At 35.8% G+C, this 17,986-nt stretch overlaps 1 protein-coding gene across 1 annotated transcript in view; it reads right to left on the bottom strand.

Moving 5' to 3' along the window:
* sh2b3 (SH2B adaptor protein 3) overlaps positions 1-17,986 on the bottom strand; it is a 39,634-nt gene that overhangs the window by 5,200 nt on the left and 16,448 nt on the right. The window contains exons 3-7 of the mRNA XM_052556269.1: positions 5,440-5,544; positions 3,805-3,899; positions 2,082-2,167; positions 1,585-1,799; positions 527-698 (exon numbers count right to left, since the gene is read on the bottom strand). Of these exons, the coding sequence (XP_052412229.1) occupies positions 527-698; positions 1,585-1,799; positions 2,082-2,167; positions 3,805-3,899; positions 5,440-5,544 (673 nt within the window). The remainder of the gene's footprint in view (positions 1-526; positions 699-1,584; positions 1,800-2,081; positions 2,168-3,804; positions 3,900-5,439; positions 5,545-17,986) is intronic.

Raw genomic sequence — 17,986 nt, 5'->3', positions numbered from 1 at the left:
TATCCTACATTATATATGTTTAAAAGTGCAGTGCTAAACAGTGTATGATCACATAAACCAGATTTATTACATTTTTATTACGCTTACATTTAATGTGGTTTACAAAAAAATTCCAAAATGAATTCTTGCCAAGTGCCAATTGTCTGAAAATTTGGTTTTGGTGACTAAATCGAACACTATTACGACCTGCAAAATCACAAGGTTTTCTTCAGACTGTGAAAATGACTCCGAAGTGATTCAAAACAAGTCATCTACTAAGAAAGAAAATCTGTTGTGACTTAGGTAATATTGTTTAAAATACTTATTTCCCCTTCCAAAACATCCCATTGTGGCATTTATGTTATATTGCTCACATTAAGCCATCAGAATGAAAGTACAAAGAGCAAATCACAACGAGGCCTAATGTTTTTGAAGTTTTACGCAAATTACTGATGATGTATGTGCTGTTGTCACAAATATTCAGAAATATTAATATAACAGGGTCAAAATGCACCGTTAATAAAAACTATGCAAAATACAGTCTTACCTGTGTGAGTGACGTTTACCCGCACATAATTGGCCAGCATAACCTCGCATGCGGCGCCGCACTCCAGCGGGATCGGACAGTTGCGGAAGTGACTCAGCATGTCCATGACTGATGGGAAACGCAGGTGCTGCACACGACACTGACCCCATTCAGTTAAAGATAGACGCAAATGCTGCAGAGGAAGAAAAACAGTGGAAAATGCAATATAAATACAGATAGAAACAGAAAGATGTGCAACAGTCACAGTGAGGTTTAACTTACTAAGCAATAAGGAACACACCAATATAGACATCTGATATACTTGATACTTCTACAAATTATTATTTTTAAACTACTTATGATATAATGGACAATCTTACACACTTAAATGGTTCTGTTTTTTTTTTTTTTATTATAAAAAAAAAAAAAACACTGAATAGGAAAAAATAAGCACTATTTAGAAGCCAAAACCTGACATTAAGGAAAGAAACATACATTAAAAAGCAATAAATAAAAAATTAAATAATGAAAACACCATATTTGGTCACTACTGCTAACTCTTACTACCTGCTTTTAAAACACTGACTGAATAAAAAGTGATGCCAATAAAAACAAAGTGTGTGTGTGTGTATATTGTTTCTAACACGGATAATAAATCAGCATATTAGAGTGATTTCTGAAGGATCGTGTGACACTGAAGACTGGAGGAACGAAGCTGAAAATTCAGCTTTAATCACAGAAATAAATTACATTTTAAAAAGTACATTAAAACAGAAAACCAATAAAAGAAATTGAAATAATATCTTACAATATAAAAAAAACAAATTCTGTATTTTTGATCAAATAAATACAGCTTTGGTGAGCACAAGAAACTTCTGTATATAAAAAAAAAACGTACTGATCACAAAATTCTGAATGGCAGTGTATATATATATTAATTAGAATGTAAATAAAATTAAATAGAATGTCAATTAAATCTAATGTGAGTATTATATATATATACATACATTACAAATAATGAAATGTTTTTGTAATTCATGATTATGAGGATGATGATGATGATGATTACGCCTCATTACCTTTGCTCTGCCCTGGTAGTTAAATGTGAGGACGTAGTCTCCTCTCCGCGTCTCGCTCTGTCTCACCAGGAAGTTCCCATGACCGCTGAACCCGGCATGCTGTACAAGGTAGGAAGCTCGCACACGTGATATGGGCCCATGGAACCATGGGTAAGAGGACAGGAAGTGATCCGTTTTATTATAGGTGTGCTCTGAGAGTCCAAAACCCAGAGAGCCTGTGGACACACACACACACACACACACACACGAGACAGAAGGTTTACAGACATCAGAGCAGTCCATTACTATGCAAAATAATTTAATCTAATCTGTTAGTTTATCAAAACAAAAGAAAAACATATGCTATAGTGGAAATCTATGCAGAAAAATCACACTGTTTCAAAAGTAGAACCACAAACGTCTTCAGTTCTCAGTTATTTTAGATGAATAATTTATTATTAATATAAGTGTTGATATTTAAGTAAGAGATGGTGTGTGTGTGTGTGTACTTGACTCACCCTGGCCGCTGGGCTCTGTACTCCCTCTGCGAGCTGCGTTGAGCGAGTCGCTGACAGGAAACGCTTCTCCATCCACACTATCTGACCTGGAATCACACGTACACTCTCATAAACATCTATCAACTCTTTTAATTGCATAATGAAGAGGTCACAGAAAGTCATGCGGTCAATAACATCCCATCACATATGCTAAGGTGCGTCCACACTACGAAGCAAAGCTTTCAACAACGATCTTGAGCGATAGCAGTTCATTTTTGACGTGCATACTGCTGCCCTAAAAAGCATGTGGAGCATTATATAACACTTACAAATGCGTGAATGTCACTGCATTACATTACAAAGCAGAAAACAAGCGGCCATTTATTTTTAAGAATTTTTTTCTTTTTAAAAATACTTTTTAATTGATAAACTTATATATATTATATTTTTTTATTATTATTATTTTACAAATAATTACATTATTTTACCTTATTTCTAGTTCTATTTCCCATTACATTTTACATTTTATAGCAACTATATTACATTTAGTAAAATATATTTTTATCAAATTTATTGCTATTCTTCAAATAATCAAATTAGAGATTTTAAAAATAAATGTTGGTATATTTGTCACAAAAATTGACATTCAGATATTTGATGCACAAAATTTTCATGCGGATTTACTTTTACTTTCTAGACATACACACGCACACGCGAACACACACACACACACTACATTATAATATTTACAATATATAAAAAATTGAAATATTTTGAATTACTATATAATTAGCATATTAATTAAAATTGTAATATTATATTTATAATTATTAGATAAAATAATTCAAATTACTCTGGGAAAAATAGTGACAAATTAAAACAAACAAACAAGAATGCAATGAACACAGCAAGAAACTGGGTCAAGATAAGAGCAGATCTTAAAGGACGAACATTAGACAGAAAAACAGACGTGGCTTTGAAACCTATAGGGACGAAATGAAGGAAAGGACACAAAAAGAGGAGAAGCAAGACTCGAGGAGGGGCTTCAGGGGAAGTTGTGGGAGAAAGAAGCACAAAAGCTTTTGGTTCTAGTCAGGAAATGCGTCGTGTAATTCTTGGACAAGTGAAAACACCATTGTATATGATGCTCTTATGTCAAGATGAATGCATGAATAAAGGGTGGATCGAAAAAAGGGTAAACAATAAAAAAGGCAAATGAGAGCGAGAGAGAGAGAGAGAGAGAGAGAGAAGGGGGCACGGAGAGAAAGGAGGCCATGAGATGTGCTGAGTCGAGTTCTTCAGATTCTTAGTAATCAGAATAACAGGAAGACCTCACTCTCGTTCTCTCTCTCTCTTCCTAAAACGCACATTGATATATTCACACAGGCTTGAGTTCTCAGTACCCTCACACCAATAAAAGGAAATGAAACCCATGCGTTTGCGCACACACACACACACACACACACACAAATACACCTTTCGTAAATGACACAGAACACACAGATGGTGTGTTTGTGTTTGTATGGATATGTCTGCAAGCAAACAAACCAAGCGCATCTAAATTAAGACTTTTAAAAATACAAAAAAATGAGTGAATTTTTTTTAAGCACTGAGTTTAGTTTTATTCTATGTGTGTGTGAGAGTGTGTAAAAGAGGAAGTGAGTGGGTTTTCTCAGTAGGGCAATGTGAGGAACTTTAGCAGATGTCTGGGATCTTCAGAGGAGTTTAGTTCAAACGCTCTCACCTGCTGGAGATGCATTCTCTGAGCTCCGTGGTCCAAGAGCTCACCTGCTGCTCATTATCAGCCTCGAAGAGAAAACTACCCGCATGACCAGTAACCTGAGCACAGAACGGGCAAAAACAGACAGAACAAAAGACAAGAAAAGATTTAGAAACTAGATTTAGTTTAAGAAACTTGATGGTTTTCATAAAACAATCTTACTGAGCCTACATATTCATACCAAATACAGTTATTCCTCAGGCCGATTAGCCTTTCTTTTTTACATATACACACACACGGCGTTATTATGTTTACAATATATTTAAAAAAATATTATTTTGAATAACTATATAATGAACATTCCTTAAAATCTCATTTAAATTGAAATATTCATTTTTCATATTCATACCAAATACAGTTATTCCTCAGGCTGCTTTATTATATTCATCATGTTTTATAATATTTCTGATTAAATGTGAAGCTAGACTTGCAAAAAAAAAAAAAAAAGGCTAAAATAAAAAAAAAAAAATTAACAAACAAATAAATTAAATAAAAATCACACACACACACACACACACACACACACACACACACACACACACACACACACACACACACACACACACACGCACGCACACACACACACACACACACACACACACACACAGTCTTAAAACCTTTCATTTAAATATACAAACATAATTAAGTGAAGTGACATTCAGCCAAGTATGGTGACCCAAATAAAAAAAAAAAAGAGAATTTGTGCTCCGCATTTAACCCATCCGAAGTGCACACACACACAGAGCAGTGAACACACACACACACATTGTGAACACACACCCGGAGCAGTGGGCAGCCATTTATGCTGCGGCGCCCGGGGAGCAGTTCGGGGTTCAGTGCCTTGCTCAAGGGCACCTCAGTCGTGGTATTGAAGGTGGAGAGAGAACTGTACATGCACTCCCCCCACCCACAATTCCTGCCGCCCTGAGACTCGAACTCACAACCCTTCGATTGGGAGTCCAACTCTCTAACCATTAGGCCACGACTTCCCACGAGGTCACAAAAACTATTATTTAAATATATACATTCCTAAATACTATTCCATGTAGTCTCTTAACTATGAAATTATGATGAAGTCAAAAAAGCTACTATTTAAATATATTTAAATAAATAAAAAACTATTCTAAATTCTATTAGGCATAAAACCTGCATGCATAGTAATTATTAAGACTCTAGAGTTAGTTTTACAGAAAAACACTTGGTTGCAGCACATGGAGCTGGCATCACTGCCTGCATTAGTTTGGCCATCAGCTGCTACTCTCTAGATATCAGCAGAGACCAAAGGAAAACCAATTTTGGTCGACCACTAATCATGACGACTTCAGCAGAAGGCAAAGAAAAAAAAAAAAAATCAAAGACTGAGTTCTCCTTTCCAGTTCTGAATCGATTACATTTCTAAGAAGCTTCATTAACCAGAGAAAGATTACAACAGATATAAGCTGTTCGGTGCAATACATTTTCTTTGAGTTGGGTCAACAATTCAGATTAACAAACAGACAGGGAACTGTATGCACATGTGCATGTTTCTAAAACCTCTTACAATCAGCCTCTTGAATATATTAGTTTATCAACTGTGTAATCATTTGTTATTTCATTCACCTTTAAGACAAATGTGTTCATGTTGTCTGGCATCTCTAGGCGATTACAGCGTCGAATCTCTTGGATGTCTGAACAGGGTACGGTGAGCTTTGGCGTTCTGTAGTCCTGAAACACAAAGAAAGCAACACATCTTCTTAATAGAATCGTTACATAATGTTTTTAGAAACTTCCATTTATAAACTCGAAACCTCCTTTACCATTTATATCGTGCTTGTAGTTTGTATTTTTACTGCCCTTGTAAATGCATTAGCCTAAATGTTGTATGGTGGCTGACGTTTCCTCCTGAAAAAGTTGCTCTTCTCGATTTATCTTTGTAAATGCTACTAAACTTAGAGCAGTTTTCCACAACAGCATTAAAATAATTATTACTGAGGAACTGAACACTACTGCTGCTTATATTTTTTTAAATAAATGCAACAGTACAATTTGAATTGTATGGAAGCTTGCTTCATTAAAGGCAATTCATAGAAAAGTAAGAATTGTGAATTCTTTTTTTTCGGTATCTCACTTTTTTCCTTGCAAAAATGTCAGACAGAACTGCAAGATAAAAGTCAGAATTCTCACAAATCTGACCTTTTCTCAGAATTCTGAGTTTACATCACACAATTCTGTTTTTCTTTTCTTAGAATTCTGAGTTTACATCTCTCAGTTCTGCTTTTTTCTTCTCTCCTATGGAATGATCTTGTTTCGGCCACAGGATAAAATAATACATTTAGGTAATTGTGACTTTTATCTCCCAATTCTGACGTTTTTTCTCAGAACTGCTACATAAACTAACAATTCAGAGAAAAAATAAGTCGTAGTTGTGAGCTATAAGTTCACATTTGAAAGAAAACAGTCAGCGAGATAAAAAGCTGCAACTGACTTTTCTATCTTGTGGTGGAAACAAGCTTCCATAGATTTTTTTTCTCCCATACTGACACAAAACCAAAGAAGTTTCTTCATAAATCAATAAAGCATAATGCACCACTCAGACATATAATCTGACAAACAAGGACTATGTCTTAAAGACAAAACATAGATTTCTAGTGCATGACACACTCTGGTTTGAGCGGAGAGAAGGAAAACCGAGAGGGATGGTTTCCTTGTTCTACTGGGATTAGCTAAGAATGTTCATCTGGAAATTAAGAGAGACTACAGCTATGACCCGTGATCTGAAACCTTCGACCTACGCCTACACACACGTATACCAAATCTCCTTGGGAAAAAATGAGAGCGGATTCCGGGAAGTTGTGAGAGCTGCACATGAATCCGGACGCTCAGAGCTGCAGGAATTTCCTGAGTGTCTCCCGTCAGTTCTGACACATCAAAGATTTCGGAATGAAGAAGCTCTTTCTCTCGCATACGAAATCTGTCATTTTGAGTGAGTCACGGCTTAAAATAGCTTGACACGAACAGGCTCATGCCAGATCAATGGTGCTGTAATATTACGATCTTTCCTCTTTGAACTGCAGTCAACTCTCACACAGTGGAGAGCAGAAAACACCACTGATTCATTCACATCCACACACACACACATGCACACTTCTGCACTCATTCCAGCAGAACAAGAAGTGATTGAAGTATTAAACCCCACACACATATACAGTAAAACAGATGACTGGTTTCTCTTCGCAAATGAACTAAACTTGCTATTAATGAATAAAATATCATTTAAAGCAGTATATAAATAGCAGATTAGACTTAATTCACGCAAAAGACAGAATGCACACATGTGTATCTCAATTCACATGCATGAAACCCAATTTACATGCACGAAAAAAAAAAAATTCACACAAACCAATTCACGTAACATGTCTAAATGACTGATTTTCCAAGACTTGAGTATACATGCAAAGCTAAAACAATACACATTTGCAAGGCTAGTTAACGATCTTCTGCACAAACCTCTTCTGAACCGTGACTTGAACTGGGGTCTCACGCTGATGATGTAACGCTGATGATCATCCAGGTAGGCACACGCATCATATGCCCACAGTGGGTTATGATTGATCAATGGACAGGTTCAAATCTGATTGGCTAAGGAGTATGAGTGACTCGCATAGATGGAGTTCACTGCCAGGAAAGTCTCAAAAATACACACTCAAATCCAAGGTGATTCACACATTCACGGTCCATGATGTACTCGTCAATTTTAAACATTGAACATTTTTTGTACACAGGTGTACATCTGTGAATTATTTTGCATTTGTGAAACATTTTATGAATACGTATTCTTATTTTGTGCACGTGAATTGGTTTTTGTGAATATACATTTTTTTGTGCACGTGAATTCGGTTCCATGCATGTGAATTGGGATACGCATGTGTGCATCATGCCTTTTGTGTGAATTATTGAGTCTAATCTGCTTCCACACAAACATCTACTAAAACTATAGTATACATACGAGTAAAAACAAAATATGAATGAAACCAATAAACAAATGTTTACAAACAAAAGATGGTTTAGACTGGTATACACAGTTGTGTGGGGGTGAAAAAAAGGTCAAAACTGATTGAAATATAAAAAAATCCATAGCAATCAATTCTATAGTGAAACATGGAAAGTAAAAATACAAACAAAACATTTGCTAATTTAATTTAACTCTGTTCATTCAAATACCTTCTGTGGTCCTATGCCAGAAAATCTTACATTTAATAGAGATACTTAGTTCTACTAGTTTCAGTGTCGTAGCTTGTAGTGTACCTAACTACTTTTTTATTTTTCAAGTGTAGCTTGACTGTAGTTTAACTATGACTAACTTAAGCAAGCTAAAGTTTTAAACACTGTTGTAAAGTGGCTTCCAGAACTGCTGCCTGCCGAGTGTGAAAAACCATGACCACTCTTAAACGAAGAAATCAACATAAGCTTGATTTCTATGACCATATTTGGGCCTTTTTCAGAGGCTGGAATATTTACTCTCGCTCAGTGGTGGTCCTAAAGAAAAAAGTGGTTTACTATTACCCATTTGCCCACCAACAACCCACCCCACCAAAAAAAAAAAGAAAAAAAAAAAAGTAGTTTAGTAATATTATCTAAAATTGGTTGACAGATAGTAGTTTACTGAATGACTTGCAGGTTGTTCCAGGTCTGTTGACCACATTACAGTTCTATACATAATTTCAAGCTGCTTTGGAATTGTATTCAAAAAATTATATTGTAAAAAAAATTACTTAATATGAAATAAATATTTCCAGATTAATTAATTTTCTTAAATTTGCTTTGGCTTTAGCACAATGGAAATTTTATTAAAAATAATTTATATTTATACTTATAATATGATGGTTAAAATTTTTACACATGTAAAACCAAGCTAATTTTATAATTTAGGAAGGTAATCATCTCCTGCCAGAGAATTTTCCAGTGTATAGCTTGATAAACAAAGGTTTTATACAAATAGGCCTATATGGATAACATAAATTACATACTGTATAGCCTACATAAAGCTTACAAAGAAAGCTCCCTGAAAACCTGTGATTCGTCTTAGCTGATCGCGATCTCAAAAAGTTCCGTTATAATCAATGAATCTCTCTGTACTGCACAATTCATCTTTCATTTACATTGTTATAATAAGATGGTTCATGAGCTTGCAGAACTGAGCACTGGACAAAATTACAGAGTTTGAAGCATTGAATGGGTTCTAACGTCTCTGATTGGTCATTAAGTTCAATAAATCAGCAGGAATGTATGTGATTGGCCACATTGCTGAACGCTGTAAAAATGTAAATGGAAACCTGTTGCGCTCTCCGGAGTGCAAACACAAATGTGCAACTAGATAGTTTGCCAAATCTGTTTATTACAGCTTCATCTGTGGGTGGCTCTTGCTTTCACTATCATCCCCTTAAAACCAGGCCTGAACTAAAGGTAGGGTCGGACATTTCTTAATGTTTTCCAATATCTCTGTCTATACTTTGCGTATATGTGTTTGTTTTTACCTGTATCTGCCACTTCTTCACCAGCAGGTCTACTGTTATGAACAGAACTGTTGCCAAACAACAACCTCATTGTAATTTGTTTGCACAGCATGTTGTTATTTGTGCACAATAAACAACATTTTATATATATATATATATATATATATATATATATATATATATATATATATATATATATATATATGCATAATAACAGCTGTCCATATGGAAGTGCATGGATGGGATGCCAGTAAGACCAACTTCACATTCTATTTGTTATTAACTTGATTTATCTTAAAAAAAAAAAAAAAAAAAAAAAAAAATTCATGGCTCATGTTACCGCATTTAACACACGGTTTAATTGTGCATGTGTTGTGTACGAGTACCATTTAAAATGCCACAACAAACAACCAAGCCATTCATCTGAATAACTCCACTTCCTAACAGTTACTTTTGCTTTTGTTCACATTCTCAGAACAACCTTTCAAAATGAGTCACGTAATGAAATTAGCAATAACAATCGGAAAGGAATCTTGAAATGACATGATGCTGACAACACAATAATGACACTAGGAAGCGATGTCTCAGTGATGGTCTTTGGTGAAAATGTAGGCTTACGAAGTCCAGATTTGAAGTTTATGGTCTTAGTTATGGTCTGTTTAATAAAAACACAAATATGACTTAGCAAATATATATGTACTGTAATTATTTAGAAATATATATTTCCATATAAAAATACAAATAAAGTGTATGTGTGTATACATGTACATTTAAAAAAATATATTCAAATAGAAATATTAACCTTTTAATTTATATATAAATGTTTTAATTTAGCATACCATCACTGTATACACACACAGGCAAGCATAAATAAAATATTTATAAACAAATCATTTATTATCTATTAAAAATTCAACAATACAATTGAAATTTAGAAATGAAATATGTTACATTTGCAAAGCATCACTTATATACACACACAATCTGTAAAAAGACTGTAAAAATGCTTCAGTAAAAGCTGTTAATTAGTTAACGATACGTTCTCTTACTATAGTATAGTACATACAAGAGAACTTCTTGTTATACATGTGTGTGTGCATCAAACTGTAATAAATCTAAATTTAAAAATAAAATACTGTAAAATTTACAGTTTTAGGAAATTCTCTTGTAATTTACAGTAATTTCCAATCGTTTCTATGTGACACTTTACATTTGATGCTTTTTCATTGAAATAACTGTTAATAAAATCCTTACACAAAAATACATTTTAATATTTTACTTCTATTTGCATTAATTAGGCCCCGAGCACCGCTTAGAAATTGCTTTCTTTTATAATTCAATTTAATATTTGTCCTACATTTTTTTTGAAAATAATTCCATAGACACTTAAAGATTTTGACCCCTACAGTAGTTGTTTTTTTCTTCCATAATATATGAGGGAGGGCGCACAACAATACAATTCTGCTTTTAGTGCACCCATTTGGCCAACAAAGTACATATAATAATTCAATTTAATATTATTTCAATTGTATTTCATACATTTTTGAAAATAATTCCATATATACTTCAAAATACATTTGAGAGTATATATTCAGTATATAATATCAATGCTCTTCAGTGGTTTTGACAGTTAGCATGTTTTTCAGCATAACATTTTCTTGAACATTTCTTTTTAAAACACACACTCACACATTTGTACATGTTGTGCTTACGACTGATCCCTTCTTAGGTCAGAATGGTTTGCACATGGTTTTCACAGCCTTTACTTTTACACTACATTTATTTACCTCCCTCTCTCTCTCTTTCTCTCCCTGTGCACTGTTAAAACACAGTGACAATCACTCTGACCTTTACTTCTGCTGCTCTCGAAAGCCCCACCACAGCTTTAGTACTGAGAAAATATACATGAAAGAAAGACACAGAGATAGAGAGAGGGAGAGGGAGAAGCGCAGAAGAAAAAAAAGAGAGCTTCCTGTGTCAGTCAAAACCTCCTGATGATGGACAAATATCTTACTTTTCTGTTTTTTTTTTTTTTTTTTTTTTAAAGGGTTGTTTTCTGTAATCTGAAACAGTGAGCAAAACCACTTGTCATCCACTGCTAGCGGTGTTATTGCATAAAGTGCTTTTTGCATTAAATGAACGGCAGGAAAGAAAAAAGTTAAGAACCATTTTTTTTAAAAAGTGCATTAATGCATTTAGCAAAAAGGGTTTCTTTTTTTCCTCATTTTTTATTTCAATCTTTCTCCCAGCTTGAGCGGTTTATCTGTAGCTGCAGATTCAAAAACACAGCAGTAACTATAACATGTCGAGAAAATGCTCTGGGCCCTTAAATTACAGAAAAATATTTATTGGCTTATTCACAATAAATGCAAATGCACTTTGGAAAGTGTGAGTACAATGACACAACATGACAAAATACATGTACACTCATGAAAAAATACACACACTGCTACTCATATTCATCTTCATATTCACACAGGTCGAGCGAGCATCCTGTTTACGGACTAGAGGAGCTGAACCACAGCACCTACACGCACACAACGAGACACAGAGATGAATAGAGAGAGAGAGAAAGAGAGATTGAGGGGGAGCGAGCGGTGCTTTCCATGGGTAGCTCACTGAGGTCAGGTATACCAGCTCGGCGGTTGCAGGTTTTAAAATAAAGAGTTGCAACAATGCCCACACATGCTCGCAATATAGCTCTAAAATCCACTCATAGCCAGACTGCAACTGCGAGCGATTCACTGCATGCCAGAAACTAATATGCTCTCATTTGGGGTAGGTGAGAGGTAAACAAATAAGAATTTTCGATATTCTTAAAATTTGGATAATGCAATTCCCATATAATTTTTTTTTTCTTTGAAAAATACGCAATTTGTAAGTGATTCAGAAATTGCTGACAAATAATGTGTTATCATTTTAAAACAATGTCCAAAGTAAAGGCATGTTATATTTTATTTTTCTTTATTTATTTTTGACACGCAATCATCTTAGGTTATTCATTTGTTACATAAAGATTTTTCATATTTATTCATATGAAAAATCTATCTTGATATGGCATTCATGGTAGAATTCTTTAGAATAGGTGACACTTGTTAACTATTAACTACGACATTTATCTCAAACTCTTAATTTGCTGCTTAGTGATAGTTAGTAAGGTAGTTGTTAGTTTTAGGTATTGGGATTTAGAGTAAGGTCAAGTAAAATAAGGCATTTATATGTTCTTAATAAGCACTAATACATGGCTAATATTCTACTCATCTAAGGCTATTCTGTTGTATTGCATTGAATAAATAAATAAATATTTATCTATTAAAGGGATAGTTCACCAAAAAAATCGAAATTCTGCAATTAATTACATACCATTGTGTCATTCAAAACACGCAAGACCTTCGTTCATCTTCGGAACAAAAAATTAAGTTATTTTTGATGAAATCCGAGAGTTCGCTGACCCTCCATAGACAGCAACACAACTGAAATGTTCCCAGGCCCATAAACGTAACAAGGACATCGATAAAATAGGGTTAGGGTTAGGTCAGGGGTTCAACTGCATTTTTACAAACCCATGCGAATACTTTCTGTGCGTAAAGAAAACAAGAAAAACGACTTCTCTTCCCATCTGCTGTGATGTGCCACCATTGTGGAGAGCATCAAAACACATCCACGTTCTTTCCTCTGCATGTAACAACACAGGCGTATGGCGCTGCGGATTACGTTAAACACAGGAGAGCATGCACATTTCACTTGTGTTGCTGTCTGTGGAGGGTTCAGATTTCATCAGAAATATCTTCATTTGTGTTACGAAGATGAACAAAGTTTAATAAAAAATGAAATAACATTTTACATTAAAAAGATATAAATGTAAATATTTTATCTGCCTAATCCAACCACAAAATTGTTTCATTTTCAACTTTATGCAGAAGCAAATCGGACTGTCATTTATTCTTGTAATTTATCATTTGAATAAAGGCCTACTTCACCTGGAACATGACCGCAGTCTACATTCCTTGTACAATTTGTGTTGCAGTACACATCACAAACACAATGCAACAAATCAAAAATACACCTACTGCAATGACTGACAGTAGCATCTATACTGCATCGAAACGGTCTTGGTATGACGCATCAAAACTGGAGCGTCACGTCGCCACCTGCAGTGTAGACCCATCTTGAACCAGCTGTTAGCTGAGAGAAAAACACACTGCACAACACTTCACTGCATTTACACAAACACGCTGCCAGCAAACACCTTTGATATACAAATTAGAGAGCCCAGGCATACTTTACACATGAGCACACACTAAAAACCACGCTGAGAAAACCTAAACACCATGTGCTCACGTCAGGACAACAAAACTCAAAACAAAGCAGGCCTCTGCACCTGAGATGGCCTCTGCTCATTCTGACACGCAAAAGACCGCTGGATTCATGCAATGCAGAAATAACAAATAACAACACCTGGCATTGCATTATAACATGCATTTCATATCTGCATATATATCATAATTCCAATGCTTCTCTAGAATGGTCAGACAGAAAATGCCAGGTGTAAATCTCCAATGAAAACCAGCAGTGTTACATTAGCTACAAGTACCTTCACTTCAGCATCTGTCCATCTATCGCTGTTCATCATACTTGTGTTGACACAATGCTTACAGTATGTTTACACAGCAGTGTAAATCATGGTGGATGAGGGTGTTTTCGAACGCGTCTGGCCAATCATTGTCTACTTATGTCACGGTTAGTACCAGTTGTGCTGGTTAGACACTGCTCCGGAGTAGGAGCTAATTTGGTTCTCGAAAAAGGCAGTCCGGTACTAAAAAAAAAAATCGTTCTGCTGATGCAAAAACGCCCAAACGTGGTTAGTTCAACAATTAATTCTGGTACTATGAAAAGGTTCCCGTGGTGCGAAAGGCCCTACTTTTATAATTTATAGGGATGCACGATAATATCGGCACAACATCGGTATCGGCCGATAAAAGCTTAAAATGACCATTATCGGCATCGGCCGATATGAATATTTCTGCCGATGAGCCAAACCGATAGGGGGGCGTGTGCACGCGCGACGACCATGAACGTAGCTTGAGCGCCAAAAACTTAAACTTACAACATGTCAGCTGTGTGGAGGCATTTCGAGATCTGTCAAACAGATAACAAAGTTGCTATTTGCAATATTTGTAAAGCACAAGTGATGCGAGGAGGCGTAAAACAACAGTCTTTCAACACTACAAATATGATTACACATCTTAAGAGCCATCATCCTGAGCAGCACCAAGACCTGTTTTTCAGGTGTGAATGTCTGTCTACATTTGTAAAATAATACATTTATGGTAGAATCAGTACAGAAGAGATACACGGATTTCTCTTCAGTAAAATTTAAGTTTAAATATATCAGGCGAAAAATTTGTATATATATATATCGGTATCGGTATGGGCATCGGCCAAAATTATTTTGAAAATATCGGCATATCGAATATCAGCCAAAATCCAATATCGTGCATCCCTAATAATTTAAATTGTTTATGAATAAACGTGTGATTAGTCATCTAATACTTCAAAGGAATGACTACATATACATACATATATACATACATATATATATATATAAGCAATCAGCACGGTCATCTGTGAATGACATCACCTCCCAACACAAACACGCCCAAAATTTTAGTCCCACCCCTGATGCTGATTGACAGGTTTATGTGTTGACATCAGAAATTTAAATGCAAAAAGAATTGAATCCATTTGAATTTTGTCAGGTTACATGCACGACACAGAGAGAGTGAAAAAGCAGGTATGGTAAATAATATTGTTATTTAAATATGACAGGCTCATTCCTCATAAGAAATGGGAAATACAGCTGCAAATGGACTTTGCTTTTTCATTTGAAATTTGGCAGTCACTGTGCGTTTGCGAAATTGAAAACACGAACATTGATGCAAAATTAGCAATTGCTTGTGGATTATGTACATCAGGGATAGGCAACTCCGGTCCTGGAGGGCCACTATCCTGCAGAGTTTAGCTCCAACCCTAATTAAACACACCTGAACAAGGCAATCAGTGTTTTCGGGATTACTAGATAGATACAGGCAGGTGAGTGTTTATGAGGGCTGAAGCTAAACTCTGCAGGATAGTGGCCCTCCAGGACCGGAGTTGCCTATCCCTGATGTACATTTATGCGTCCACAAAAAAAAAAAAAAAAAAATGGTTAATGTGACGAGTCACCTGCCTCCCTCCTAACTATCATCACCACCCCGTCCCTTAATCGCCACCCTTCACCCAAGAAGGGTGCATAGAGGGACTCCCATGCTGCCAGAGACGTGAGCTAAGAACAGTGCCCATTACACGGCCAGGATGCCGGGTCGTCTAGTTCAATTGCCAAGGCCAGCGAGATGGATGCAGCCGCTGGAAGAAACCACCGCCCCTTTGCGCCCCAGACCGAAGAGGGGAGAGCGTGCGGATGCCGGACTCCACCCCTTACCTGGACCCTTCCTTCATGAACACTACCTGCCCTTCACATACCCCCTAGCACGATGAGGACACCAGATTCCCCATCTATTTTGGACACTCTTATTTCCCTGTGTTTTGTCATTTTCTGTTAATAAAAGCCTCTCCGATGCCTGAGGCCTGACACCCTGTAACTATTCTGTCTACTACTTTTACTTGAGTAAATATTTCTAGAAGTACTTTTACTTTTACTTGAGTACAGTTTTTGGGTACTCTACCCACCTCTGGCTTTAAGTACTAATAAACAGCAAATATGTTAACAATAGCTATGCTAATAAGAAACTAGTCAAAATAAGTATTGGTACCTAGACTTATGTGTTACCATTAGGACTAATTATCCTAAAAAGACCTATACAACTCATTGTATACAGTATTTCACACACACCACACAGCTGTTGTGAATATTCACAATGGGGCCTTCAACAGTGGCTGAGTCCAAAAAAATAAGCATTCAGTGATGCATAACACAGGCGTCATGGGGCTGTGCTGTTGAATTACAGGCGACACTGCAATGTTACACTGTCAATATTTTGCAAAGCGGCTGTTTCACACCCACATGACCATGTTTGTCCTCTGAGCACACAGCTCTCAAAAGGATTGAGTGAATGTGTTTTACACAAAAACACACAACCACCCAAAGATGAGGAACTGTCATATGAAAAGCAAACAAAGGATCTCATCTCAATCCCGATGCTGCAGATGCCGAGAGTGTGTACCAGTGTGAATCTGTTATGCTGACAGACATGCTTCACTACTAATGATTGCGCTACATCAGTAAACATTGATTCATGCAAGCAACAGCTGTCATAAATAACATTTATTAGTATCATAAATATACTATGCAAGTCCAAAAATATGCAAAATGATCCCCAAGATCAGTCAGTTTTGGGTTGCCAAACAGACCACAAGTGACATGAAAAGTACAATTTCAAATAAGGCATTTCCGAAACGACACGAGAAAAGGGTGATACACTGAAAACAATGCATGCAATACAATTCAAATTAAATCATGCAAATTATAAAAACTTGACACGTAGGAAAAGTATCACTTGCAGTTTTAATCTAAACCAAAAATGCTTTTGTCATCATCATCATGTGTACCAGCGCACGGTCTGCAACTACCGTATGCGTGCGTGCTTTTACATCTTTGAAAATGCATCAGAGCGCTTGCTGCTGTCTGCATCTCTGAGTGTGATATAATTCTTGGTTTTAAATTGACAAGTGTTATGCTTTCGGGGAAAAAGGGACATGTCTGATTTCGCTTTGACTGATGACTGTGGCCTACTTATCAATCTGCAGATTTTCATATTGATAAAGATGGGTACGAGGTCAGAGCAGCTCTTGATCATGTTAAGAAATGAAACTTTTGAGTCTCAGTTTGGGTTTCAGTCAAGTTTCAAACCGTTTCTTCAAAAGTCAAATGGAAAACAAACGAGGGCATGTAAACAGAGCCTAACAGTCAGATTCTGCGAGAAAAAAGAAAAAGAAAAAAAATTCACATTCATTTTCTCCATAAAGAATAATGTATTTTTTTTTTTTTTTTTTTTACTTTAATGCATTTTTATTTATATTTTTATATATGCTTAATATAGCTAAATTAGCAAATTGTGAATAATCTCAGAGCTAGTTGGTTTGCTTCAATATTTTTCGAAGTCTTTATGAAGAAAATAAGAAAAATACTGCCAGAACCAAGGTGGCCTGTAAGATGTGCTATCAATATTTCACTCTATAAAAACACAATAAACAACTACCATATCTTATGCAATTGGACATTAGTTTCAGTTTAAATCCATGCAGCCAGTTTTTATACCAAATACTGTGTTGCAGAACTGATTTGGTTGTTGGCTTGTTAAAGTGTTGAAATGACTCTGGATGTAGTTGTGTCAGCATCTGTATGTGCATAAGGTCACCGTGAAGCTCTAACACGCTCCAGATGGGAGGATGCGGTTTTCTAGAATTATAAATATTTTCCACAGCACTGGCTGCAATTGTTGTGCAGCAAATAATAATAGAAAAACAAGACTATAATTGCAAAATGTAAAATCTAATTTTGATACAGCAGGTTTTCTTTCTTGCTTGATCACACACTAACAAGCCACATCAGAAGACTTCGACATATACAACACAGATCTCTAAAGATTCATCCA

The sequence above is a fragment of the Carassius gibelio genome, chromosome B5 (assembly GCF_023724105.1).
Source record: "Carassius gibelio isolate Cgi1373 ecotype wild population from Czech Republic chromosome B5, carGib1.2-hapl.c, whole genome shotgun sequence".
Lineage (NCBI taxonomy): Eukaryota > Metazoa > Chordata > Actinopteri > Cypriniformes > Cyprinidae > Carassius > Carassius gibelio.
The sequence above is the reverse complement of the archived record's forward strand: the minus strand, read 5'-3'. Positions and strand labels throughout refer to the sequence as shown.